The sequence below is a fragment of the Marmota marmota genome, unplaced genomic scaffold (assembly GCF_001458135.2).
Source record: "Marmota marmota marmota unplaced genomic scaffold, marMar, whole genome shotgun sequence".
NCBI lineage: Eukaryota > Metazoa > Chordata > Mammalia > Rodentia > Sciuridae > Marmota > Marmota marmota.
In genome coordinates this window covers 40,402,661-40,429,435 of record NW_026000037.1, presented here as the reverse complement: position 1 = coordinate 40,429,435, position 26,775 = coordinate 40,402,661, and the positions used below count along the sequence as shown (strand labels likewise).

The 26,775-nt window shown below is 35.8% G+C and overlaps 1 protein-coding gene across 5 annotated transcripts in view; it reads left to right on the top strand.

Annotated features, from left to right (window-relative positions):
* Positions 1-19,958, top strand: part of Cacnb4 (calcium voltage-gated channel auxiliary subunit beta 4) — a 261,511-nt gene extending 241,553 nt beyond the window's left edge. For all 5 annotated transcript variants that reach the window (XM_048812261.1, XM_015479177.2, XM_015479178.2 and 2 more), the window contains 4 exons: positions 3,119-3,270; positions 4,271-4,366; positions 13,756-13,941; positions 16,135-19,958. In XM_048812261.1, the coding sequence (XP_048668218.1) occupies positions 3,119-3,270; positions 4,271-4,366; positions 13,756-13,941; positions 16,135-16,395 (695 nt within the window). In that variant the 3' untranslated portion in view covers positions 16,396-19,958. The remainder of the gene's footprint in view (positions 1-3,118; positions 3,271-4,270; positions 4,367-13,755; positions 13,942-16,134) is intronic.
* The last annotated feature ends 6,817 nt before the right edge of the window (positions 19,959-26,775 follow it).

The following is a 26,775-nucleotide window of genomic DNA, read 5'->3' as shown; positions in this document are numbered from 1 at the left end:
CATTGCAAGACTTCTTATAGCCCTGAAGATATGAAAGGTAACACATTTGAAATTCTAAAAGAAGCTATTCTAGTATGCAATATGTCCCTTGCTTAAACCCCTTTCTTTCATGGGAAATATTGTGGGATTACTGTTCCAGGAAATGTTGGGAAATGCTACCTAGGCCCATGGCAGTAATATGAATAGATGTGGGTATAGGAGTATCACCAGTCAAAGAGATGCTAGAAAGACGGGCTGGGTCACCTGTGGTCAGCTTTTTGAAATGTTCCTTGAGGGCCTCCAGATCATAATCTATGAATCCTCAGCTTCCTTTGCCTAGAATAGGATCAGGAAGAAACTTCCTTTGGAATCCCTCTTATAATTAGTCTAGGTAGCCAGGATTGTTTGGCATGGTTGAGGTTTTTTTTTAGAGAAAATTATCTATGTAAATAAAGATAATGTAAATAAAGATACCTTTTTCTTACACACACACACACACACACACACACACATTCTGAATTTTGGGCTCATCCCAGTAAGTAATGTGGCCTCCTGGCTTCCTCTGTCAATCTAAACTCCACCTCTCTGCTTATGCCAGAGTGCCTATTGCCCAAAGGTTCTGTGATGGTTATGCAATAGGTGTGCCTGCTTCTTCTTCCGTCAGAAACTACACTTAACTTCATTGCTAGGGCCGAGTAAATAGATCCAGATATTTCTGAGTTATTTGGACAGGGACTTGGAGGACCTGGAGGATCCTTATACCAGGGCAGTCCAGTTAGCGTTACTGCCTTTTCACTGCTTCTGAAGATATCACATTCCAATTTGAAGCATAAAACAATGTAGATATGTTCAGGGATAGTCCTGGTGACAAGCTTCTTTAAACCCAGTGGCAGCTTAATGAAAACAGCATAGAGGACATGCTCCAACATCCTGCGACTGAAACTTTCTATAGTCAAAATTGGTTTAATTTTCCAAACTTCCTTCTTAAGACAATTTTTTTCTTTTTTCTTTCTTTTTTTTAGTTGTAGATGGACACAATATCTTTATTTTATTTATTTAGTTTTATGTAGTGCTGAGGATCGTACCCAGTGCCTCACGCATGCGAGGCAAGTGCTCTCTACCACTGAGCTACAAGCCCAGCCCCAAGACAAATTTCTTTTTAAACTGTTTCTGACATGCCAGAAATAAAAGGGGAAAATATGTTTATTATTACTAACAAATGTAGAATATTGTCTCAGAAGAATTTGGCAAATAAATCTACTTATCTAATGTCCTTAAATTGATAACTTGAAAGCTAGTCGCTCCTCAAAGCAATGTGAAATTTTTCAAATCATTGATATTAGATAATATGAAAAACAACAGATATGTTGACTCTTTAAATTCATACATTATGTGTTAAACATCAGTGGTTGTATAGAAAATAAGGCTTTTTGATATTATAAAAAACCCTCTTCACCAGGCTTGGTAGCACAAACCTGTAATCCCAGTGGCTTGGGAGGCTGAGGCAGGAGGATCACAAGTTCAAAGTCAAACTCAGCAACTTAGTGAGGCCCTAAACAACTTAGTGAGACCCTGTCACAAAACATAAAAAAAAAAAGGACTGAGTATGCAGTTAGGTATGTAAACACCCTTGGGTTCAGTCCCTGGTACAAAAAAACAAAAACAAACTTCTTCCATAAAAAAGTAGAGCTACATGATAAGCCTGGAGTATTTATGACCCCATATACCCTGTTAATCTTTTTGGTTAAAGAAAGGAGAATTGTGTGTGTGTGTGTGTGTGTGTGTGTATGATACAAACTTGAGTTTATCCTGGACAAGCAAAGTAAATTATGAGATTCTGTCACAAACCCTTTTCAGTGAGGGTATTTATAGAGTAATACTACCTTTTCTCTAGGCCACCTTTGGTATCATTTAAATAGCTTTGTGTATGCTATATTAAAACATTATAGAGTACACCAGATTGAAATATTATTAGGTCACACCAATATCCATAAAAATAAGGAAAGACCAAAACAACAAAACAAAATAATCTCTCTGAAAATAAATACTCTAATTCACGTTTTGGACATGGCGCAATTAAATCAGATGAATTATAAAATATATAAGGAACTTTCTTATATTTCAGAAAGTTATAGTGTATTTGGATTATCCATTTTCCTTAAAAAAGAAATAGTTGGGTTGCTTCAGACCTTTGAAAAGAACTCGATTTTTCATTTGACCAAATCCATGCAGATTTGGGTCACTTGACTCTTATAAACAGCTGAAAAGATTTGCATCTAGATGTAATGCAGCAGTTTAATATAATTAGCCTTAGGGTATTTTTTTAATACCAAAGATGATTATGTTTTAGAAAAGTCCACTGGCTCCAACTCTTAAATTGAGCTAGAATTGCTAATCTGTTAATTGTAAGAGGAAACACTGAACAATTAAACTGTGGTATGAAGATGTGCATAACAGTCAAAACAAGTTATTCCTAGTTTTTTTAAAAGAATGTTTACAAAATATTAATATATAACTTGTTGATAGTAGAACCGTTACACTGTGCCAGTCATGGTGGTGCACACCTGTAATCCCAGGGATTAGGGAGACTGAGGCAGAAGGGTCACAAATTCAAGTCCAGACCAGGCAACTTAGTAAGACCTTGTCTCAAAATAAAAAAGGCTGGGGATGTAGCTCAGTAGCAGAGTTACCCTGGGCTCCCTTCCAAGTACTGCAATAATAATAATAATGCTGTTATTTCAATGTAATTTGCTTTCTCTCTGATGTTGCTTCACGTATCTCAGTTGTTTCCTAAATATGGTTTCAGTTTTGATAGCTGAAACAAAAGTAAAGAAGAACAAAGCAATAATCAAAAAACAACATAAAAAAACCCCACCAAGGCTATATAAATAGCTAAATGTTAGGTTGAATGTAAGAAGCAAATTTAAAAAGCTTGAGTTTTCCACCAATTGTTTTGTTTTATGAAAAACTCAAACCATCTCTCTCTCTTTAGAAGACTTTAAACTAGACATGGTTAGGAAAATTCAGAATATTTTGATTTGTAATGTAGACAAACATATCTGAAATATATACTTTTTTTAATAGAAATACTGACTAATGAGAATAAAGAGTACCTGTTATTTCTTGTTTCTCCTTTTAGCGGAAGTACAAAGTGAAATTGAAAGAATCTTTGAGTTGGCAAGATCTTTGCAATTGGTTGTTCTTGATGCAGACACCATCAATCACCCAGCACAACTTATAAAGACTTCCTTAGCACCAATTATTGTTCATGTAAAAGTCTCATCTCCAAAGGTAATCGGCTCATTTCAGTCTTGAGGATTAGCACATTTCTTTTGAGATATTTTTTTTGCTCTCTGTTTTGTTGTTGTTGCTGTTAGTGGGCAAGAAAAAACTGAGGTTCTTTTTGATGAGCCCATTTTAAAACAGTCTCCAGGTTCTAGGAATTTTGAAATAGCAAATAAAGAAGAGTCCATTCTTATAAGATGTTCATTGGTCTCAAACCAGAGAGTTATACAAGTATATAATAGAAATTTTTTAAAAAATTTAAGAAAGGTCAGAAGAAGTAGACTCTGGCTTTTCCTAGACTACAGGTTCTATCTTGGTAAATTGTTTGTATAACATTGATTCTTGGATCACCTATATTTTCTCCCCAGTTGAGAGAATACATAGTTCAAGAAAGATAATGATATTTATACTATACTTATCATATTAAAGGTAAAATATCACTGGATGAACATTTCTTATGGAAATGTCATAGCCCTAGACACTTGTTTGAAGGTTGGGTTCTTTGAGGAATATATTATTCCATTATGAGTAGTCTGATTAATATGAAATTAAACTAGAATTTCCTATTAATTACTTATGACAAAATAAACAAATATGTAAACAACTGTGATATTTATCTGACATAAAGGTGGTGAATCAAAATATTACTCAACTGAATAAAATCAAAATATTACCGAACATAAGTGACCTGGTACAGAGCAGTTCCTCCACTTTTGTATGACTGTCTTTGAAATTTCCAGGAAATTATAAAATACAGAGTGGGAACTCAAGGGCCCTCCAAGACCTCACACAGAGGTAGAACAGCATGAACACACATGAATCAATCCACTATACTGAAAGCCACTGCAAATGGATGACATCATTACAGAGTTTGTATAGTATATGATTTCTCACATTGCATTTCCTCTTTACTAATCCTTAAGGCTAAACAGACTAAAAAAAGATCCCATTTTATTTGATTTTCTTTCAATTCATTGATAAGAGCTCGGCTCCTGTCTTCTCTTAGGTTTTACAGCGATTGATTAAATCTAGAGGAAAATCCCAAAGTAAACACTTGAATGTTCAACTAGTAGCAGCTGATAAACTTGCACAGTGCCCTCCTGTAAGTATGACCATTTTTTTCCCTTAATCATTCTTGACTAGTTAGAAAAGGGTGGTTCTTGTTTATATTAGCGTTGTTATTTTTATTCTATGATAATGGTGATGACGTATGTTTAAAATCTAAAGGGTCTCTTGGAACAAGCTGCTGCTATCTTGTTAATTGTGCTCAGACTTCCAGAACTAGATGGTGTCTATTTAATAAGACCTGAACCTTGGTCTGATACCTGCTTTCCTTCCTGATCCCTTGATTTCCTGGCAAACACTCAGGAAACCACTTAGCCGGTAGCATCCAGTCATATGGACACTTTCAAGCAAAGAACAGAATAAAATAAAGCATGCCAATTTGACTTTCCTTTAACTTTTTCTGCTAGAAGGTTCTGGTAGGATTAAAAAAAAATATGATGTTAAAGGTCAAGAATTGATAAGAACTAGAGGAGTCCTGTGGTTGTAGGAGATGAAAGGGTCAGGGTTGAGTGAAATAAAAAACTACAGTAAATTAACTTTTCTCCTAGTGCCATTGCCAGAAAGCAAATGCTGGGTTCAAAGGCAAACAATGATGGAGTGAGGGTCAGGAGAAGTGAATGGTATCACCTGGCACTGGGTATTGGCCAGTCCATGTCACCACTTGCTCAATTGACCTACTTACTGTTTCTATGACTTTTCTCTAAAGGAAATAACAGTCTCTTTTGGTCAACTGATTCACTGGCTTTTTTATATTCTTGTTCAAGGACCATTTATGCTTTTAAAGCATAAAATTAAATTCAAATGTTTAGAGAGGCAACACAGCATCACTTTTAAAAGCAGACTCTGGAGCCAGATGCTTAAGTTCAAATCCATACTGACTAGTTACATAATCTTAGGCAAGTACCTGCCTCATGAGGTTATTGTAAGAATTCAGTGAGTGAATATGTGGAAAAGCTCTTAGAACAGCACCTGGTACACAGTACACACTGTCCAGGTGTTTCTGTTGTAATTACTAGGTATACTTTGTGCCATGCGATGTCTGGTTGGTTAGACTTTGTAACGACCCGTGTCTCCCTTGCTCACTCTTGTAACTCACTCACTACATTGTCATAGTAGACTCATCATAATAAATATTTGTTGAATGAATGAATGGAGGTACAGGGACAGGGAGTAATAAAGCATCCTTTCATTAGATACTTACAATGGCCTGGTGTGTGCTAGATGCTTTACATAGATTGTCAGTAATCCTCAGTTACCTAATAAAATAAGCAATATAATTCCCATTTTACAATTGAGTCAATTGAAAACAGAGGGGTTCAAGGATTTCTCTAAGGTCACATAGCAAATTAGAATTACATCTAGATCTTTCTGGTTCCAAAACCACTTTATTCTCCTCCGAACCCTACCTACCCTACACGCAAATATGCACACACCTGGCTACCTACAATGCAGATAATTCTGTGTTAAGAACACAGAATTTCTTACTAATGAAGTCACTTTCACAGTGGAATGCGTGATTAAAGTACTGAATGAATATAAAAGAATGTATTACGGAGCCCCTGACTCAGTAATACTTCACAGTTGAAGGGAGAGTATCTTTATTGACCAGCTCAAAGGCCAGAACCATGCTATTATTTCCATTTTTTCCCCCTGAACAATCTTAGAAGGTTGATTATCAGTTTGGTGTTCTGGGAAGTGGATACTCAAATGGAAATAGAAGTGCAGAAGATTTATTGTAGAAAATCCCTTTTCTTTTTATGAGAATGAGTTTATTAATATTTATTCTTGATAGTTACTAGAGAAAATACTTGTGTGCTATTAAAATTGAGGTGTTTTGCTGAGAAAGTTGATCATTGAGTTGTTCATCTAGTATAACTTGTTAAGTCTGAAATAGCTGGAACCAAGAGAAGGCATGTGCATACTTAATACCGTGGGCTTCTTCAGGACTTGTGCCCCCACCAAGGGGAACAAATGGTACTCAAATGGCTCTTGGAAGACAGCCTTGTCCTATTATTATCTTAGTGGGACAAACACCTCCTTGTTTAATATAATTGGTCAGATAACTTGGCATTTTAAACAAAGTGGTCTGAGTATGTAAGGTTACCTTATACTTAACATTTTCTAAACATTTGATGTTGCATAAATAGCATGTGTAATGCTGAGAAGGAATGTGCACTCTGTTTTGGCACACACAAAGAAATCTTCAGCTTATAAAAACCAATAACAATTTAAAAATGTGTCTGCATTTGTCCTTTTACTTCAAGACCATAATTATAATTGTCATCCAAAGATTGGTGATCACTGTGTCATTTTAGTTCCTTTAGGAGAATTTGCAACTTGCTTAATTGGCCCCTGCTTCTCCAGTCTGAAAAGTCAGCAGATTTTACTGGCAGAGTTTCACATTGCAAAGAAATTAAAGGCAGCAGTTTTTGGAAAGGGAAGTCTAAAAGAACACAGGGGGAAAAAAGTTAACTCTCTCTAGCCAGAAGAATGGATTCTAGATTCAGGGACTATTGAAGCAAAAAAAAAAAAAGACCTTACAGAGAACCCAGTAGAGTGTTTCCTAGGGTGTGTTCTTTATGATATGGGTTCCCTGTGATGATATCAGGTGGTTTTGGAAAGGGACTATGATGCCAAAAGTGTTTGGAAAAAAAAATACTTATGTAACAAAGATGGTCTTCTTTCTTTGCTGCAGAATCCTGACTATGCATTTTCTATTTCCAATAGGATAGGTAGTATGTGGTGCTTCTGCTGGTGTGACTGTAGAGCTGTTTTTCCATGGATCATTCTATGGTCTAGTGTTCCGCAGAATGTTTCAAGGGAAGACTAATCCAGTCCAGTCTCCTTGTTTTATAAATGAGGTAACTGAGACCGAGAGAGGTGACCTGGCTTTCCAAAGGTCATACATCTTGGCCAAAGTTGCATAAGATCTCTGATGCTTAGGTTGGTGGTACTTTAGATGGTGAATGGCAATAAAGTAGTTATTATGTATTCTCCTGGAAAGAAAATCATGGATTTCGAGGATAAGGCTTCTTCTAGGAGATGGATCAGTGAACTTTTTTAGCAAAAGTTTAGATAATAAGTATTTTAAGCTTTGTGGGCCATATGGTCTTTGAACAACTAACCAGCTCTGCCTTTGAGTAGCCATAGGCAATATGTAAACAAATGGGAGGGCTTGTGCCCCAAACAAGTTTGGTGGAAGCAGGAGGCAGGCCTTATTTACCTAGCCAAAAGAAGTTGCCACCCTTGTCCTGGCACAAGCTGTGGTTATCTATTACTGTGCAGTAAGCTCCCCTAAAACGTTGTGACTTCAAACAGCAGCCATTGGTAGTCTTCAGCTGGTTGCTGACCTAGTCACCCAGCAGAGGTGGCTGGAAGGTGGGAGTCAGTCAGCTCCTCTCCCTCTGCCAGTTGTCCTGGGCTCTCTCTGTGGCATCCCTTCCACAGGGATGTGGGCTGCTCACATCATAGCTTCCAGGGCTCCAAGAACAAGTATTCCAAATCTCTTAAGACTTGATCTCAGATACCAGCACAGGATCCCTTCCCCAGCATTCTGTTCATCAAAATAGTTTTACAAAGACTGCCAAGATTCAAGGAGAGGGGACATAGACCTCCACTCAATGCAGGAGGTGTCAAAGAGCTTATGGCCATTTTTAATCTTCTATAGACTAAGATAAACTGTGAGGATGTCTGGAATACACAAGGAAAAGGGGCCTGTGGGGCCAGGACCCACAAGCCCATCTCATACATTTTTCTTTTCATATGATCAGCCTGATGTGTTTTACCACTATACATCTATATGGCATACTTAGTTTTCATATGGGCTTCTACCAGATATTGTTACCATTTCCCTTCTTCAGAGAGGTTGAGAATAGTATGTTTTAAGAAGACCAGATTGCCCTGGTACTATGATAATAAGAGCTGCATAATGCATGGTGGAGAAAAGCAGATAGACAATTGAATATATAAATGACATGTAATCCTTTAATCCTACTTAGTTAAAAGCTGCCTTGTGTTACCAAAAGCTGACCCTGTGGCTCTTTGAGCTTTGTAATGGTTTTGTGTGTGTGTGTGTGTGTGTGTGTAAAATGACATTGATCGTTCTCTCTGTGAGACTCATCTCCTCAGCGGAATCTTGTAAACCTCTCGTGTTACAGTAACCATAGTAGTTCTTTTCTATTCCATTTTATTTTCCATTTCTGAATGGACTCAGATTTATTCTATTACACACAAGAGCTCTGAAGGGAATGAAGAAATGATAGTGCCCACTATATTGGATCGTATTTCTCTCATAGTAGTAATTTTCCAGTGCCCTTTTCCAGTAATCTTATTTAAATAAGTTGGAATCATGTAGATTCAGTCATCTATTTGAGGTGCCAGCCCCTACTGGTGCATTCACTATTATAGAGTGTCTGAATGTCCAGAATTTAATTCCTAACACTGCTTTTAAATAAAGGAATAATACATTTCATATTTTCTTTATGAAACAAGGCCACGTGGGATCCAGTTTCTCTCAGTCCAAAGAAGACTACATATTTCTAGGGTTTCAGGCACCCAACTTGGATGTAGAGTTCAGGATAGTTCAGGATAGTTCATTCCCTCAAATGCTATATTACTGATCAATGTGAATAATGGGTGTCTTTTCTGCAAACAGTAAAACTGGCCAATGTTGCAATAGTCTTTGAAGAATAAGACAAGATGGGATGGAAGAATGTGGGGAGGAAAGCACGTTGGGGTTCATAACTAGAACTAATTTGGATTCATAACAAATAAAGAGGAGGAAGGGATCAAAGTCACCACGTTCTTTGCTTTCATGTTACTCACACTAATTAGTGGCAGGAACTACAATTGTCTTTCATGTTTAGCTCATTAAAGTAGAAACTACCTGAGATGAACTGCTAGAGCCCCACAATTTTGGTTGGTTTTCCTTTATCTCCACAAGACCTGGGTCTTTATAAATGCTTTAACTTAGAGTCTAGTTTCCTATCACAAGTTGACCAGTAAGTTTAGTACTCAAGATTTCAAAAGCATTAATAAAGAAAAAATGCAGGTTTGACATGAAACAAACATTGGTGCCACTCGGTCATTTTATTGTACTAAACAGTATTTGCCACTCATTTGTTCTAAATGGTAGCAGTTTCAGTCTTATATTACAGTAACAAAGAAATGAAAACATGCAGATCCCTATTGTATCCTTTTATCCACTTAGAAATAGGAAAGATGTCCCATGTGAGGTTTTATCTATATACAACAAATGAACATAAAGCTATGCATGTACCATAAGAGTTGACATATATTTAATTCCCTGTCTAGCTAATATGCAATAATGAACCAAATTTTTTTATGAACCAAACTTTTTAAAAGCTAAAATTAAACTGCATAATTAGTTTTTAAGTTTTGTAAACTTTTTATTGAAACATTCAATAACAACTTCCTGTATAAAAATATTTGACAAGATACATTCATTTTAATGAGACTACCCCCTCTAGGCTAGAAACTGGATATTATATAGTTATAAAGGATGATCTACCCAGTCCCTCTATCTTCCCTCCAAAAAGAATTTAAATAAATAGAATTTGCACTGTTCCTCAGTGTAGGACCTAAAAAGAACTACAACTTCTATTAAAATTGGGGTGACCAAACATTACAATTTGCTCAGTGTTGGCCAGGTTTTAATAGTGATAGCCCCCCATCTCCAGAAATAATCCCTAGCACACCAGGATGGCTGGTTGCCTTAACTCAGATAGTTTCCCCAGGAAAGACTGTCACATATTACTCTCTGAATGAAGAACTAGACAGAGGGTTAAATACTTGCAATTTTTTAAAAATATTACAAATCTTCTTTGTTTTCTTATTATTCAGCTTCAGTCTTTCTTTCCCTTTCTTTCTTCCCTGCCATTAGTTCTCTAGGCCACCAGATGAGCTAGAGGCATGTTTTGATCTTGGTTATTTACAATGCTTTAGTTTTTAATTTTCCTGAAAGAGGTTATCCAGAGAAGGAGCTACTGTGCCTGAATTTTTGATGGTTTGTTTTGATTCCTCTGTTCATTACTTATTTACTTTGGCAGCCAAACCATTTCCGCCTACTCCAGCTGTAGAAAATATCCCATCCTAGAATGTCAGAGGTAGTCACTGTAGCAACTCTTTGAAAACAACTCCACATTACCTTTATCTTCAGCTTCACCAAGGGCTTGGTGTCACTGAGTGGGTAACTGTTTACCTCCTGGGATCTTGCTGATTAAATATTTTTTTTTGCATCCCTAGCCCACACTATGGATCTCACATATTGCAAAATTAGGTGCTGATTAGATGTGAACCTTTAAATTTGTAAAGAACTGGGGGAATGGAAGGACAGCAGAATAAAGATATTATTATTGCAGTGGGTATATACGTGACTGCATGACCAATGTAATTCTGCAACTTGTACACTCAGAAAAATGAGAAATTATATCCCATCTGATTCAAATGTATGATATGTCAAGATCATTGTACTGTCATGTGTAACTAATTAAAACAAAAAGATTTGTAAAGAATTGGCAAAGCTCGTATGCATAAGTCATTGGGTTGCTTCTCCTTGAATGTGTGTGTGTGTGTTTTATTCCCTTTATACTGACTTTCTAGCACTCTAGTCTGTTCAGCTGTGTTATTTCCTAAACAGAAAGAAAAATTGTCACAGATATGCAGGCTGTGAAATTCCTTCTAGTTGGAAATAAGGTACATATGTCAGTATTCATTCAGAAGCTGAAATTTGCTTTATTTTCCCTGAGCTTTTGAAAGCATAAAAGCAGTTTCAAATCATTTTCCATCGTATAACTGTCTTTTAGCAGTGCAAAAGCATGGTTTGCAAGAAATGATCGGGCTTAAGCAAACAGCCATGTGCTGATGTATACAGAGTCTACCCACTGGCAAAGAAAAATACTTTTTAAAAATTCTGGTAATTAAATGTGTGTTTAAATATGTCTACAACAGTGACAATGTAGCATGTAAATAGCCAAGCAGATGTAAACCTCCCCCAAGCAGCATTGTGCAATCCTGGCTGTCATTGTCAGGACCCTTATTATTATTATTATTATTATTATTATTATGGACCTTGTTAAAGCAAGAAAATGATTCACTGGAACTAACCAAACCCACATTATAGCGTAAGATTTGTGTAATCAAATTTTACAGTAAGTATAAATAAAATGATACAAACAGCAGGCTCTAATCACATGCAGCATAGAATTTGTGAAATGCTGGAGCCCACAGTAGCTGAAGGACCCTTTGTTTGGTGCTGCCAGTTTCCTCTTTCTTCCTCCAGTGCCATCTGAGTTCATGGATGCTTTTAGGGTATAGCCATTCTGCTCCCCCTCAGGTCAACACTGCACTGCCACTGTTTATATCAGAGCATTATGGGCACTTCTTGGATTCTACATTTGGCACTGTGGAAAGTTTATATTAACTGGGGAAGGAGGCTTTTGGTGGCAAGAGACTAGAAACTCCCACAGGTTACTTCAGTGAGAAAGGAGATTATGGGAAGGATATATGTCAACTGAAGCTCTACGAACTAGCTCCTTTCCCTGTCTGATGGGCCACATGGTGTCTTTCTTTTATTGTAATTCTGCTTTCCTTTATGTTTTGTTTTCTTCCCTCGACAGATAGAATTCTTTAACTTACTTATAATTTCCCTTTCTTCCAAAGCTTCATTTTTATAAGTCTCTCTGGGCCTCCTTCTAAATCCAAAAACTTTAAGCTTACAGCCCCGAACATTATTGTTCTCTATATTGTTCTGAACTAAAGTCCCAGTGTGACATAGATTATTAAGAATTTTAATACTTGTCTCTCTCACAAGACTTTATGCTTCTTGAGCATAGGATGAGGTGCTTTCTTTGCCACTGTAAATCTATAGTGCCTAGCATTAAATAGGTACTGAATAAATATTTTAAAAATGAATAGAATATAACATTTAGAAATTCCACTAGTAACTGCTCTTGGGGGGCATTTTTCTACATGAATTGAATTGGCTGAGTCTTCTTAAATATGCATCAGTTTGAACTGAAGTTACTTATTATTTTCCTACTTCTACTCCAAAGACCTTCAAATAGCTTTTCAATTTAGAGGGGAGTTTTACAGTAAAGGTGGATATAATGGAAAATTGAAATAGTAAGTGTGGGTGCAATGAAGCACAGTGGGTATAGCGGGTGCTTAGCATGCCTGAGTTTCTGGGTTTGATCCCAAGCATCAAAACTAACTGACTAAATGAATAAATAGTAAAAGTTGGGGTGATAGTGGGAAAGAGTTTCTATGGTGACTTCTGCTTCAAGGAGCTCTGTTCTAAGCACTGAAGAGAATGAACCAACGGAGCTTGGTTGTCAACTCTTTATATTCCAAATTGCTATTAAGGGTCAATCCATCCAGTGATGTTGGTGCTATGACAGTAACCATGTATTTGATTCATTACTGGAAGGTTCTTATTTTAGTAAAATTAGCTCATAAAAGCAGGCAGGTAGTGGTGGAGGTGGTGTGAGAGAGAAGATGTTTCAATCCTGCTACTGAAAGTTAGATCCTCCACCACTCACCTGCTTTTATGTCATGTACTAACACCTGCAGGGAGGTGCCAAGGTTTTCTGGCTGGCTCTCCAAGGGATCTATCCTGGGTGTATCCTGTCCATGTTCCCAGCCACACTAGACTAACAGAAGGGCCACTCTTCTGTTGGAGTAGAAGAACAACTTCCTGCTTACAGGGCAGATGCTGAGCAAAGTCCTTGCTGACAGAAACATGTACCCCCAAATACTTCCTCTATAAACACCTTTGACCCTGGTTAAACACCCTGTTCTTTTTTACATTTGTAACAATCTTATGGTAGCAGCAATCACTCTAATGTGATTTTCTAGCATTAATCCTGCTTTGTTTCCTTGTTTTTTTATCATGAGGCAAATAATATCATTTCCCCAAACATTTTGAAAATTAAGTAAATGGTGTTCCCTTCAACATTGTTACCTTGGGAGATGAAATGTTTATTCCAATGATAATGTCACTACCCAAAACATTTTTAGAATTCCTCTTTCAGTTCTGTTAACTTGCTTCTTTTGTATTCTGGAGTAGAATTCAGTTACAGAGGAATGTGGGGGGAATGTGAATTCATTATACACTTTCACTTATCACCTATACAATTGTCACATTAACCTCATTTTTTCTTTTAAAATAATGAAAGATGTGAATATTTAATGAGTATTCTTATTTTTCTGTAAATATCTACATTTGCATGTGGATAACTGCAACTGTATTTACTAGATTTTAACTTTAGAAACTGCTAATTTATATTCTCAAATTTGATGTTAGCATCTAGATTTGAGAAATGCTATTATCTGCCTTAAGGGGTATTTTAGGTTTCATTGCCTAAAACCTAACTTTTGGAAAACAATGGATTTTCTTGTCACCTACAGGAAATGTTCGATGTTATATTGGATGAGAATCAGCTTGAGGATGCTTGTGAACATCTAGGAGAGTACCTTGAGGCGTACTGGCGAGCCACCCACACGACCAGCAGCACCCCCATGACCCCGCTGCTGGGGAGGAATTTGGGCTCCACAGCACTCTCACCATATCCCACGGCAATTTCTGGGTTACAGGTATTGCCCCTTGTACTTTTACTACCTCATTACTAAGATTCTATAGAAAACTTGATTAAATTGAAGACTAGGGTTGTCCTTATCTGAAGAGGAAAACATAGGGGCCCTTTATATAAAGAAAATATAAACATTACCCAATCATGTTCCATCCTACAGCAGGTTACCCAGAAACCCTTTCTAGAGACTTTCTTGCTGTGAATTTATAATGAATCAATCCCTGATCATTCAGTGTCTACTCAGTGCAGCTGCCCATGGCTTCTCCGTGGCACTTTTTAATGATTATAGGACAGTGCAAATCTCAGCTACCATAGCTAGATAAATAAGATATTTGGGGACAGATAGGGCTTTTGATTGCCCTTAACTTTTTCCACCCCTGAGGTTGCTAGACATATCCTTTACTTTGCAAAAGACAGCATGTGAATGTGAGTAGAACTACTCGGTTTGGAAATGGTGACAGGTCTCTGAGTTTTCTTGGAGGGGTCCAGGAGTCCACCTTGTTCGGTGGCTATGGAAAGTGTCCTTTAGAGAAGCTAGGAAAGAGCACAGGACCAGGAGCTTCTCTCTTCCGCTGTTCTCATGCTGTACTCAGAAGTAGATATAGGGAGCCAGAGGCATTATGATACAAAATGACTCTTTCCTTTCTACATTAATTATTATTTACCATTTATCAAGCAGCTGCTGGAATATGACCAAACCCCCAGCTGACGGAGGAACATGTAGTCAATTGAGCCCTCTTTCATCATGACTAGTTTTGTTTTAATGGGTTATAATGATAGTCATAATTGTAGATCATGTAGAGTTAACTCTGAGATAAATGGCACTCTCTGAAATGCTATTATAACTGTATTACTCTTCTGCAAAATTTCATCTCTGTAAGCAGAAAATCTGCCATATAAATGAATCACTTTTGAGGCTGGAAATGAACATGGAAATGTATGATGGCAATGTACGGTGTATCTGTATGCATCAGGACTATTTCCTGCCTTGTTTTCCTTCTTGTGTGCTGATGAGAATAGCATTTCCATTGGCTCACTTGAGTTGGCTCTGAATTTTGCATAAATTAGTGGGATGAGGAATGGATGTATGAAACAGTATGCTTCTATGGTGTAGGAGGAAGTAGAATGTTGTACTTTGTTATGAATGCAACACTCTTGAATTGTCATCCCTAACACACCCACCTAGAGTAGTTTTCCCAGTTTCCTTAATGAGTTAATGGGGTGGCTTTTGTCTCAAGGCGTACTTCTCCCAGGAATATAGGGTCTAAATTATTAGACACCTGGCTGAAGTTGATGGCACTGTCTATGACCCACTCAATGAGTTTGCTTCTGTATGAAGCTGCATGTGCTTTGGAGAAGATGTGACTGGGCCCATGGTTTCATCAGAATCTTGTTCCTTATCTGAGATGGCCTACCTAAGCTTGTATACACACTGATCCATGGTTCCCATAGAGAGAAAAATATTTGAATAACATTTTATGATCCATCAAATAAGTGACTTAAGATGATACTTTCAATTAATGATATTAGAGAAATTTACTTTCTATCTGAAAATTAGTTTTGCAGGACATTTCAATCGAGGAAGCAAGATTTATGAGGCATCAATTAGCGGGCTCCATAATTACTATATACTCCTGTGGAAAGAATATTGTTGAGAGTCTAACGTTTATGTAGGCTTCAGAAACAAATGCACTATTTTGTAGATAGCACAAATAATAATTTCATTGAGATGTTTTTTAGGAAAATTCAGCTAGATCAAGGTGAAGCATATGATTTTAGAAGAAGAAAGATTTTATCAGTTCAAGGGAAAAATAAAATAAATGATGCTATTCTGAACTTTATTTCCCAATAGTAAAATAATCCTAATTTTTGTAGTAGAAGTACAATTATTAGGCCTTTCTAAATATGTTAAATTCTATTTAACAGTCAACTTTCAATTCTGTGTTTTCAATAGGATGCATAGTCATGCAGCACTATGTAATTAAATTCATAAATTATCAGCACTATGGCATCTTTACATGTTGTGTCCTAAATAAATAAAACCAGAGATTTGGGGCAGATCATTTGTGCATCAAAATCTTTTATCAAGTCAGATATCTCTCTTCTCATTAGACAGATCCTATTATTGTACATTCATTTACATGTTTAGGTGAATGAAGCTGACATTATTTAATCAGTGAACTATCTGATATTTTAGAGTCAGCGAATGAGGCACAGCAACCACTCCACAGAGAACTCTCCGATTGAAAGACGAAGTCTAATGACCTCTGATGAAAATTATCACAATGAGAGAGCTCGGAAGAGTAGAAACCGTTTGTCTTCCAGTTCCCAGCACAGCCGAGATCATTACCCTCTTGTGGAAGAAGATTACCCTGACTCATACCAGGACACTTACAAACCTCACAGGAACCGAGGCTCACCTGGGGGATACAGCCATGACTCCCGGCATAGGCTTTGAGGCTGCCAAAACAACAAAAAAATATGTATTCATCTGTTGACAATTTGCCATAGCACTGCTAGGATAAACCAATCATCTTAACTTGGCAAGCACAGCACAGTATTGACTGTGCTTCTGGGCTGCTGTCATTTGATGCTAAGGGGCAAAAAACAACAACAAAAAAATGTACATTATGCCCTTGAGTCTAGATGGATATTAGATGCCCAATCATATAGATATTTTAAGTGCTACATTTACATAACAGTACCTTTTGTTTTCTTCATAGATTTAAACACATCAATTTGTAATTTAGGGTACTTAACAAGGCACATATAAAATAATTTCCCATGCTGGAAATTCCAAATGACCAGTTCCAGTTGGAACCAATTTATAAACCAATTCCTGTTGGAATTTGGGTGAATTGACTAGAAAGTCTACTTGAGCATGTTGCAATCAATTGAAATCTTGGGGAAAAAAACCAATAAGAAAATCAAAGTATCAATAGAAGCCAAAACTAGCTATTTATTTGCTGGAAGCTAAATTTACACTTAAAAGTTGGAATGTATAAACATTTTAATATATGTTAATGTTGCCAGAATGGCTTTTCAAACTTACCAAATGTATTGATAGTGCCAAAAAAAAAAAAAAAAAAACTCAAATCTTAATGCAGAAACTATATAGTCACCTCAGATTTTAATATTTTTATTTCTTTGCTGGCACAGCTGTTGTATTCAAAGTGTTTTGCTTTCTGTTCAGTCAATACTGTTAGCTCTCGTTTGAACTTGGCAAAAAAAAAAAAAATTGGCAGAGAGAAAGAATAGTAAAGAGAAGCCCGAGCATAGCTGATTATAAGAAATGGGAAATGAGATGTTGTTTCTTTAATCAGTTTGAGCACAACTACATACATCCAGGGAACTGAAGTCACACCAAGAATGTGGTATAGATCCTCCTGAGTACAAAGCTTAACAACTCCAGGTGGGAGATCAGCTATCCCACTTAATACAAACATGGGGTCAGTTTTTCCTGCTAGCGTAGTTAAGTATCTTTCTATTTCATCACTCCGTTTATGTCTTTGAATATCTAAACATTCTAGCCCTTCGCCAAATGTTTTAAATTATGCTAAGGATTTTTTTTCCATGACACATAAAAATTAGGTATTGGAAGTTAGCTTTTTACAAATTGGAAAAGTTAAAACAAATGATAAATTCAAAAGCTTGCAAACGCATAGATGCAGAATATATGCACTATAATTACAACATTTTTAATGCAAAGAATTATGAAGAATTTGGAGATTGAGATACCTTACTTCTAGTGAGCATTTTTAATCACTCATTAATTATTCAGTTTTTACAGTAACTATAATTATAGAATTGGTGACAAATGTCTTCTATTATCAAGGAAGACTTAGGTTCCCTATGATCCAAAAAGTTGTGGAAATTGACCCTTTTATACAAGACAAAATGTCTTTATAAAAGACTCCTGTTTCTAAAATTCCAAATATGTATGCATTTTCTCAAACCTGATAGGAACCAAGCATGAAATCCTTTTCTACTGGTACATGTTATAAAGACTATTTTTGAAAACAAGAATAATTAATTTTATATTATTTTATTTTTCCCCAAGTTTTTCAATATTTAGACTCTCAAAGCATGCACCAGTTAAATAATTTTTCCTGATCAAGAAAATAAGTGTCCCAGGGTGCAGTGGCGCATGCCTATAATCCCAGCAACTCTGGAAGCTGAGGCAGGAGGATAGCAAGTTCAAAGCCAGCCTCAGCAATTTAGTGAGGTGCTAAGTAACTCAGTGAGACCCTGCCTCTTAATAAAATACAAAATAGGGCTAGGGATGTGGCTCAGTGGTTGAGTGCCCCTGAGTTCAATCCCCAGCAACACCCTCCCCCCAAGAAAAAAGAAAAGTTTCACATTCTTGATTAGTTACCCTCATCTTGAACCTCATTGCCGTCTCATCCTGCAGTCTCCCTTCACGTTCACTGCGTGTGCCCCATTATGAACCTGTTTAGTTGATAATGAGGATGCCTATAATTCTGTAAGTCATTCACACATTTGATACAATTAAACATGGGCTCAGTAAATTTTAAAAGTTAACGTGACACTGGCTTGTGAAGTTCTTTTGTCATCTAGCAAAGTTTACAGAACTTTCAGTTAAGACATTTAAGAGAGCTATCTCCATTAGGCTCTTAAAAATATATATATATATATATATATAACCTGCCATTACTAAATACTTTGTTAGAACATAGAAGAGCATTTTCCAGCAAACAAAAATATATTTATTACATGTACAGCACATATTTGCATGAGAAAGAAAACATTAGCCAAACATTTTTCTATATGCTTTACTGGTTTCTTGTTTGTGTGCATTAAAGTATTTAATTGCAAAGAGTGCACCAAGGTGTATAAATTTAGACTAGACAGCTGTTCAGCTTTTTCTGTAGTAGCATTAGCAATTTGGTCATTTAACTACTTTAAGATATTTACATTTTATGGCAGGTAGCTGTAACAGCGTTTACATATATTTCCTAGTCAACAAGATCACCATTTTCTTTCAACTTTTAAAAAGTCACTTAGTTTTAAAGGTCTCTCAAAGCCTTGTTTCTAGACTTCCATGTCATGCTGAAAAAGAGGGAGGCCCATTCAGTATCCGTGTACAAATTCAATCCATCATTTACCATCAGATGTCCATACCGTTTTGCTTTGCATTCTTATTCAAAAGCTAACAATCTTGGAAAGGGTATAATGTATATTTTTCTTAATGGATATATTTAAAATTTCACTTTAACTTGACATTTCATCTTCCTTCTGTAGTAAGTTTATTTCCTCCAAATGAATAAGAAATATGCATCTTCCTTTTATTACAAAGTGGTTTGTTTCTGTGTAAATGATACTAAAATCCAGATATTGACTAAGTAAAAAGTTTTATTTTTGTCAAGCACACTAAGCACCTTTGGAATAGATGTATTCCACAAATACTTTGTTTTTCATTGATTTTATTTAAAGTAGCAAATTATCACAAGTAGGAAAAACAAGTCTTATAATATTTGGGGGCTATTTTAACTTATAGTATAAAATACCTGTTAGAATTCTGTCACTTCAGTCAGCAGACATGTAACAATGAAGACTCATGGGACAATGTGGAAATGTAGTCCTAGACAAAAAAAAAAAAAAAAAGGGAATGCAAGTTGTCAATCCTGATGTTAATTCTCAAGGCTATAATGTGACTCTAATATTATAATCAACAATATTATCTCATTTACTGCAATATTTAAAGCAACACTTAGAAATGTTTATAAATGACTAATGTTTCTCTCTTATCTTTATACAGTTCTATTGGAAGAAAGGTTGAAATTCTTAACAATTGAGACTAATGGTCTTTCCTAATAAGAGAGTCTTAATGTTGTGACTATACAAGTCATTGCATTTAGTCCTTAATGAAATGAATTTTTAAAATGTGAAACAAATTATGAGACAATTATTTGTTCCCTTTAAATAATGTCACTTACTCTAATTATTATTGTTGTTGTTTGCAAAATGTATTTTTGGAATGTTAACCTCTTTTCATACCTGCATACTTGAACTTGTCTTTTGTGTGGGGGCCTTAAAATTCATAATATAAAGTGGGGGTAATGAAAGAGAGTGCGAGAAGAAAATTATGGCAAAAGATAGTTTGCAAATTTAAATTCTTTAAATGAACATATCACAAAATATTTTTGCAACCCAGGATGTCAGTTAAGAATGTTTTTAGGTAACCTTAATTTGCATGCTGGCATATTTTCTTAAGTTGTACAATTTTATTTTGGTATTTGCTAAAAAACAAAACATAATGCCACTGTAGAATTTGCCCTCTATATTGATATTTATATACTACCTCTTCTCTAGAGAAGACAGTTGGTCTTAAAAGGGAAATAACTTGTCAAAAACTGGTGATCAAATTTCTTACTATTATTGCTAACTTTGCTGAAAGCTAATTGCATAAAGTGTTAAAATTTGCCTTCCCTTTAGATTTTAAACTGATGATTTTATCCCAGATGCTGCATGTTTCCATATGCTCTTGTCACCCTTCATTTCTTCCATATTAGTGAAGTTTTCTTTGAATTGGTTCACAGATTATCCTGAAGTATGGTTAATTTGGTTAATTTAACAAATGAATCATAATAGGGAACAAAACAAACTGCAAAGTAATTTATCTTTGTGTACAACATGTTATGATATCTAGCTCTAAGTTTAAAAGAGAGTAGTTCCAAAGACTTGATGTTTAAATGCAGCTGTTTTGCAAATTCAAATTTTTGTCTTTTGAGAATACCAAGAACATGACTTAACCAATTACTGGGTAAGGGTATACATTATCTTGGACTCCCATGTAATTGGAACAAATTTCATATCAGTGTTTCAAATAAATACATATGTATTCCTTAGTCCTTTTATATTTCTGCCTTTGTCTCTCATGACAATGTTGCGTGCTGGTTTTTTTAATTATATAAAACTCATCCTTGAATGACTATATGAATGAAAACTTTATAGGAAATTATGTAATAAAATCTGTTTTATTAGTTCCTTATAACTTTAATGTCATACTGTAACTGTTCCTAAGTTACTTACTTAAGCTGTGTCTATGCAGCATAGAACAGTCCTCCTCTTTTCAATGATAATCATGATCAAATCAATCAATACAATAGACAACAAAAACAACTTTTTTCTTTGAATTAAGCTGTCAAATTGGTCAAAATAGTGAAATTGGTTTATAGGGGCAGACAGAGCTACAGCATTAAAAAAATTACTTTTTAAAGTTTTCTTCTTTTATTAGAAGGGATTTTCCAGTGAAATACATCCTCTGATAGCAATCGTCTCTAACTACTTATGGATAATTTAATCTCAAATGCTGCATGTAATTTAGCTATGAGAAGATTCGAAAGTATCTCATCAGATATTATAATTAAGGGCTGTAACTCCTACATGAAAAATGTATAAATATAAGTGAAGAACACTGAGTTTTGGGGAGTCATAGTTTCATATGACACTTTCTTTTGTTTCTTTTGATGGATGTAAAATGTTTGCAGAAAGATGGTAGAAAATGATACTAATGGATTTAAAGTGGTTTGGGGTATACACTGATACTTCCTCAATTGAAAATGATAAGGAGTTAAAATGAGAACTAAGAACCAAAAGTGGCTGGCCTCTAGCTTTTCAATATTTTCTAAGTGTTCTTGGTTATGTTTTGAACACTTAAAATTTCTCAACCAATGGCCATGTCTATATTTATGTAGGGGCCTCTCTTGCCCTACTTGCATGCCACTTTCACACACTTAACTGAAATCAGTGTGAATTCTGTATGCATAAGGGATGTATTAAAGATGCGGGATCATTAAAGCTATATTGTTGCATACTATTTTTCATATGCCTTACAATATTTTCTGGGACGTTATTAAAATGAAAGCATTTTATTGCCAAAATAAATCTATGTTGTTACTTCTGCAATAGCAGTAGAAAAATAAATAATGTAGCAAAAATATATATTGTACAGTACAAAATTATAAAATATATATATATATATATATTTTGCCAATAATATGAAAATAGATTGAGGAGAAAGAAGCACATTTGTTATAGCACAAACTTACAACAAAATCCACTGTTAAATTTGGCAGTCCTATTTTTTAAAAGTAAATAGATTTAGTTATATGTTTCATCTACCATCTTTTTAACTTGCTGCTTGATACCTTTCCAGCAATTTATTTCATAGCCTTGCAATCTGTGGTTGTAATTTATTTTATTCCTTTCCATAAAACTTATTAAATTTTATTTTGTGATAAGACTCATACTATATTTTCTGTTCTTATTTCTTCTCCTTCAATAACAACTACAAAATGTCACAGCAAGTGAGCTCTCAGCGCTCCTCTGAATTTTGGACATGTTTGAAATTTTTTGTTTTTCACAGCCTCAAATTAGAATGACCAACCAAGATGTCCCAATGCAAAAATTTTAGTTAGGGATTCCTTAATTTATTTTGTACTGGATACTAGTTTAAAATATAAGTTAAAGCCGTTAGCTTTGTTTTGGAAGGGATGGGGGAGGGAATAAAAAATAAAGTTATTAATATAAAACATTAAAAAATGAAAATGGCAAAACAATACAGAAAGTTTTCCCCTTCTATTCTGAGGCCTGTTGAATATCCCTGACTATTGCTATATCTCCAGTGATAAAGTGGGAAAAAAATGCCTTTGTCAAATAATTTTTTTCTTTCTTTAAATTTTAGTTATTTATATTGATAATTTAACCCCTTTTATTTTTCTGATATAGGTATGTGTAGCATTCTACAAGGCATGCTGGGTAAAATATACTATGCAAATGTGTACAGTGCTGCATGTTTTTGTTCTCCCTCTGCTTTAGTGGCTTCAAAGAAAAAAAATGTGGTGTTATTTTTGTGAACAAGACATTTAACAAAGAAAATGCAGAGTGCATGCATACAGTATCCTAATTTCTATGGATTTGTTTTATGGAATTTAAATGTGTACAAAACAATTGCATTAATTTTTTTCTTTTATATAATAAATGAAAAAACACTGAAACCAGCGTTATAGCTCTCCTTTATATTATTCTAGAGATATATTGAAGAAATACTGGAAATCACTGGGTATAATTATATACCTTTTATAGGTAAAATTAAAAATCTAAACAGTTACTTTCAAAAAAAAAACTCAACTAATTGACTGTTTTCCTGAACATTCTGCTAGGTTCTATGAGTGAATCACAAAAGAAGTACTATTGGGAAAGAATTTGTAAGTTAAATACACATGAAACAGAATTATATTAGAATAAATGCATGAAATAGAATTGAATATAATATAGAAAAATATACTGCATGAAACTTTTTGTTCACAAGATACCCCTAAATGAGTAATGTAGTAGTTCTCAAAAGTTTCCAAAGCTATCCCATACTTGTAAGAATTCCATGGATAGTATATAGATTATTACTTGACATTTCATGTACTCAGGGTCATTTGTCTATGATGAATTGATTGGAAATTAACTTTTCAGAAAAAAAAAAGTTATTTTTCAAGATGTTCAAAAGAAATAGATACTCTGTTGATTATACAGTGATTTATTATAGCCAAGTTATTTCACAAACATTATCAATTTAATCCCTCTGACCACCCCAGAAAGTAGTTTACTAGACACAACTATGAATGAAGAAACCAAAACTCATTGTATCTTTTTTCTTTGAAGTATTTTCAGTTAAAAATTCATTTATTAAATGCCTTTAAGCTGCTCATCTAATAAATGTTGGCTGAATGAACAGTTATTGGAGAGACATTATATAAGGCTACCTCAACTATCAAAACATTTCAACCAACAATCTGAAACTCCCAAATGGAGGAATTACAGTTGCTCACATCAAATGGCCATGAGCCTGAAGCCACCTCTCATCATCAGCACATTTCTACTAAGCAAATGGACTGCCAGAAGAAACATCTTGTTTGTTCTCTCATATGACATACAGATTAGTATAGTGGTTAGAGTGTGGACTCCAACCCTTGCCTGGACTCAAAGCCTAGATCCAGCTGTCAGTTTGGGGCAATCACTGGACTTCCCTATACCTGGATCTGTCTAAAGAGTTTTGATTATGGTCACATCTTTCTGTTTTCTTACATGTCCAGTAAGTTTTTATTGATGAAATATAATATTTCAATATTACAATATTATAAATTTTACATGTTGATGACTTGATCTGTATTCCTTTTAAGAATGATGGACTTGTTTGACAGGCAACTTGTATGACAGTTTAGCCTTTTTCGGGCTCCTTTGGAACTGGTTTAAAGGAGAATTTTTTCTTAGGCTAATTTAGTTCTTCTTCTAAGGTCCCTGGGGGTGTCTATTGAATGTCCTATATATCAATGGGTTCTCCCAGGCTGAAGGGAACTCAAATGATTTCTGGTTCATTCTAATCTCTGGGAACAATTTGTTTTACAGCTCCCACTTACTTGTTTTCTTCCGCAGAAATTGTTATTGGCCAGCCTCCTGGTGTTCCAAACTACACAAGTATAGACTGATGTGTTGCTAAAGGTTGAGTGGAGGTCTCCTATGCCTGTTTCTGGAGTTTTTCTCTGCATAGCTTCCTTTCAGTTACTCGATTTCACAAATTCTAGCCCCCCTGATCTCTGGGAAGGTTTATCTGTGTCTTTAAGAGATTATCCTACTTTTGGGGGGGTGGGTTTCTACTGCCTCTGCAGCTGTCTGTGAATTGCTTTCAGGCAGAAAGTCCAAGCAATGGTAAAACCCATCGTTTCTCTTTTGGTCACAGTTCAGCACTGTGTGTTTTCCAGTATCTGAAAACAGTTGTTTCCTGTATTGTGTCAAGTGTTTAATTTGTTAATAGTAGGGGATCAATCTGGATCATCCCATTCTCTCATGGCTTGCAGCAGAAATATCTCCAATGACATTTTACACATTACTATAATTAGTCTTTAAAAGGTCTCAGAGGATTCTGCTTTTACAAATAGCTTCACACCACTCACCAAAGATTCCAAATTACATCTATAGTAATTCCATATTTGTATCTCACCTATGGAGCATATAGTTAGACAAGATTTTATTAAGTATATTCATTACTTCTTACTTTGAAAGACACTTAGAAAATAATCAGAAAGGTTATCTTCTTGATAAACTTAAGCACTGTGACATACTACTGTAATCCCAGCCACTCTGGAGACTGAGGTAGGAGGATCACAAGGTTGAAGACAGCCTCAGCAACTTAGCAAGATTCTGTCTCAAAAAAGTGCCAGGGATGCAGTACAGTGATTGAATGGCCCTAAATTCAATCCTACTATCCTTCCCCACAAAAAAGAAAAGAAAAAAAACTAGCTTCACAGGTTAATGTGGGCATTTAATAAATTGACAGAGATGTGTGGAAGTTTGTAAAATGTCTCAGGAGTTGCCAAGGCATTACCTATAATGTGCAATAATGGAAATGTTGATTATGCAAATAATATTGCTTTTCTAAATAGCCTATGGAGTACTTTCTTAAGTAAATTTAAATTCAGACAAAACCATTCATAAATTACTTGTGGATTACTCTAAAGATTTTTTCCCCTTCACATATGTCTCCTCTATAGTTTGACTTTTTAATATAGCCCCCAAAAGAAGTCAAAAGAAATTTTTCTATATATTGAGAGAAGATAGTGCTTGGCTAGAAGTCAGGTGGAAAGGTGGAATTTATTGTTGATTTTGCTTAATTTCATTTGGATTTTGGAGATGGAAGGCAAAATGCCTTTTACAACTCTCCCACCTTTTTCAATCTCTAGTTTTTAAAGCCAAAGTTAAGGAGAATAGAAAGGGATGATGCTGTTTCTAGATTATTTGTGAAAGAAAAGAAGCAAACAATCCAGTTTCTTTTTCCCACCCTTTACCTCTAACAAGAGTCAGGACTGACTTATCACCCTCATCAGGTGACCCAGAACCGAACAAGGGCTTCTGAGATCAATCTGGAGATATGTGTATGTGTGTACACATCCCTAGAGATGTCAAGTAACTTGTCTATGTGGAACATAGAACATGTGGAACAAGAACTCTGATTTATCAAGTTACTTAATGATTTACTTATATTGTAGTTTTCAACTAAATATCCCAAAGTAGAGGGCTTTGTATAGTGTGACACTCACATAGCGTGGGACACAGCTGTTCAGAGTGTGCAAGGAAGAAGATCAGAGAGAATACTTGGCCATATATTTCATAGCAAGGAAACGCCTGGAATTATAACCAGAAAGGATATTTGGGTTCATCCTGCAGAGAACAATATCTATCTCAAGTGTTTGAACTCTTCCGCTCAGACTGCTTTTGAGGCCACTAAAGGTTTTTAAACAGGGGAGTGGAGGGAGATGAAAGAGGAAAGAACCCTGAGGTGTAGAGATGAGTAAAGAGAAGCCCACTGTCAAGATAAGGTCATTGATTTCAGCTGGTATCCAGGGACAAGAAATTCGAAATAGAAAGCTCTTAAGTTTCCTTCAAAGGCCCTCTGGAACACAGAATCATCCAGGACCAAGACGAGGGGCTTTGGGAGCGTAGGACTGGAGATAGACACAAATTACATGTTTGCATCATGACTCTATGGAAGATATTCAGGGAGAACATAAAACCTGTTGCGAACGCAACCGCCAGCAATCAGAGCCATCTGACTCAACCCGCAGCCCGCAACCCGCACAGACTGGATCCAGAGGCAAAGCCCAGCAGCTTTCAGATAACTTCGTTCAACAAATAAGCAAGGACTAGGCTGGCGCCCATTCCCAGGCTCCGCCCCTCTGGCCGCGCGCCTGCGCACTCTCGGCACGCCCGCTCCGCCTCTTCACCTCCCCCGCCCGCGTGGTCGCCTCCACCGCAGCCGTCCGAGAGG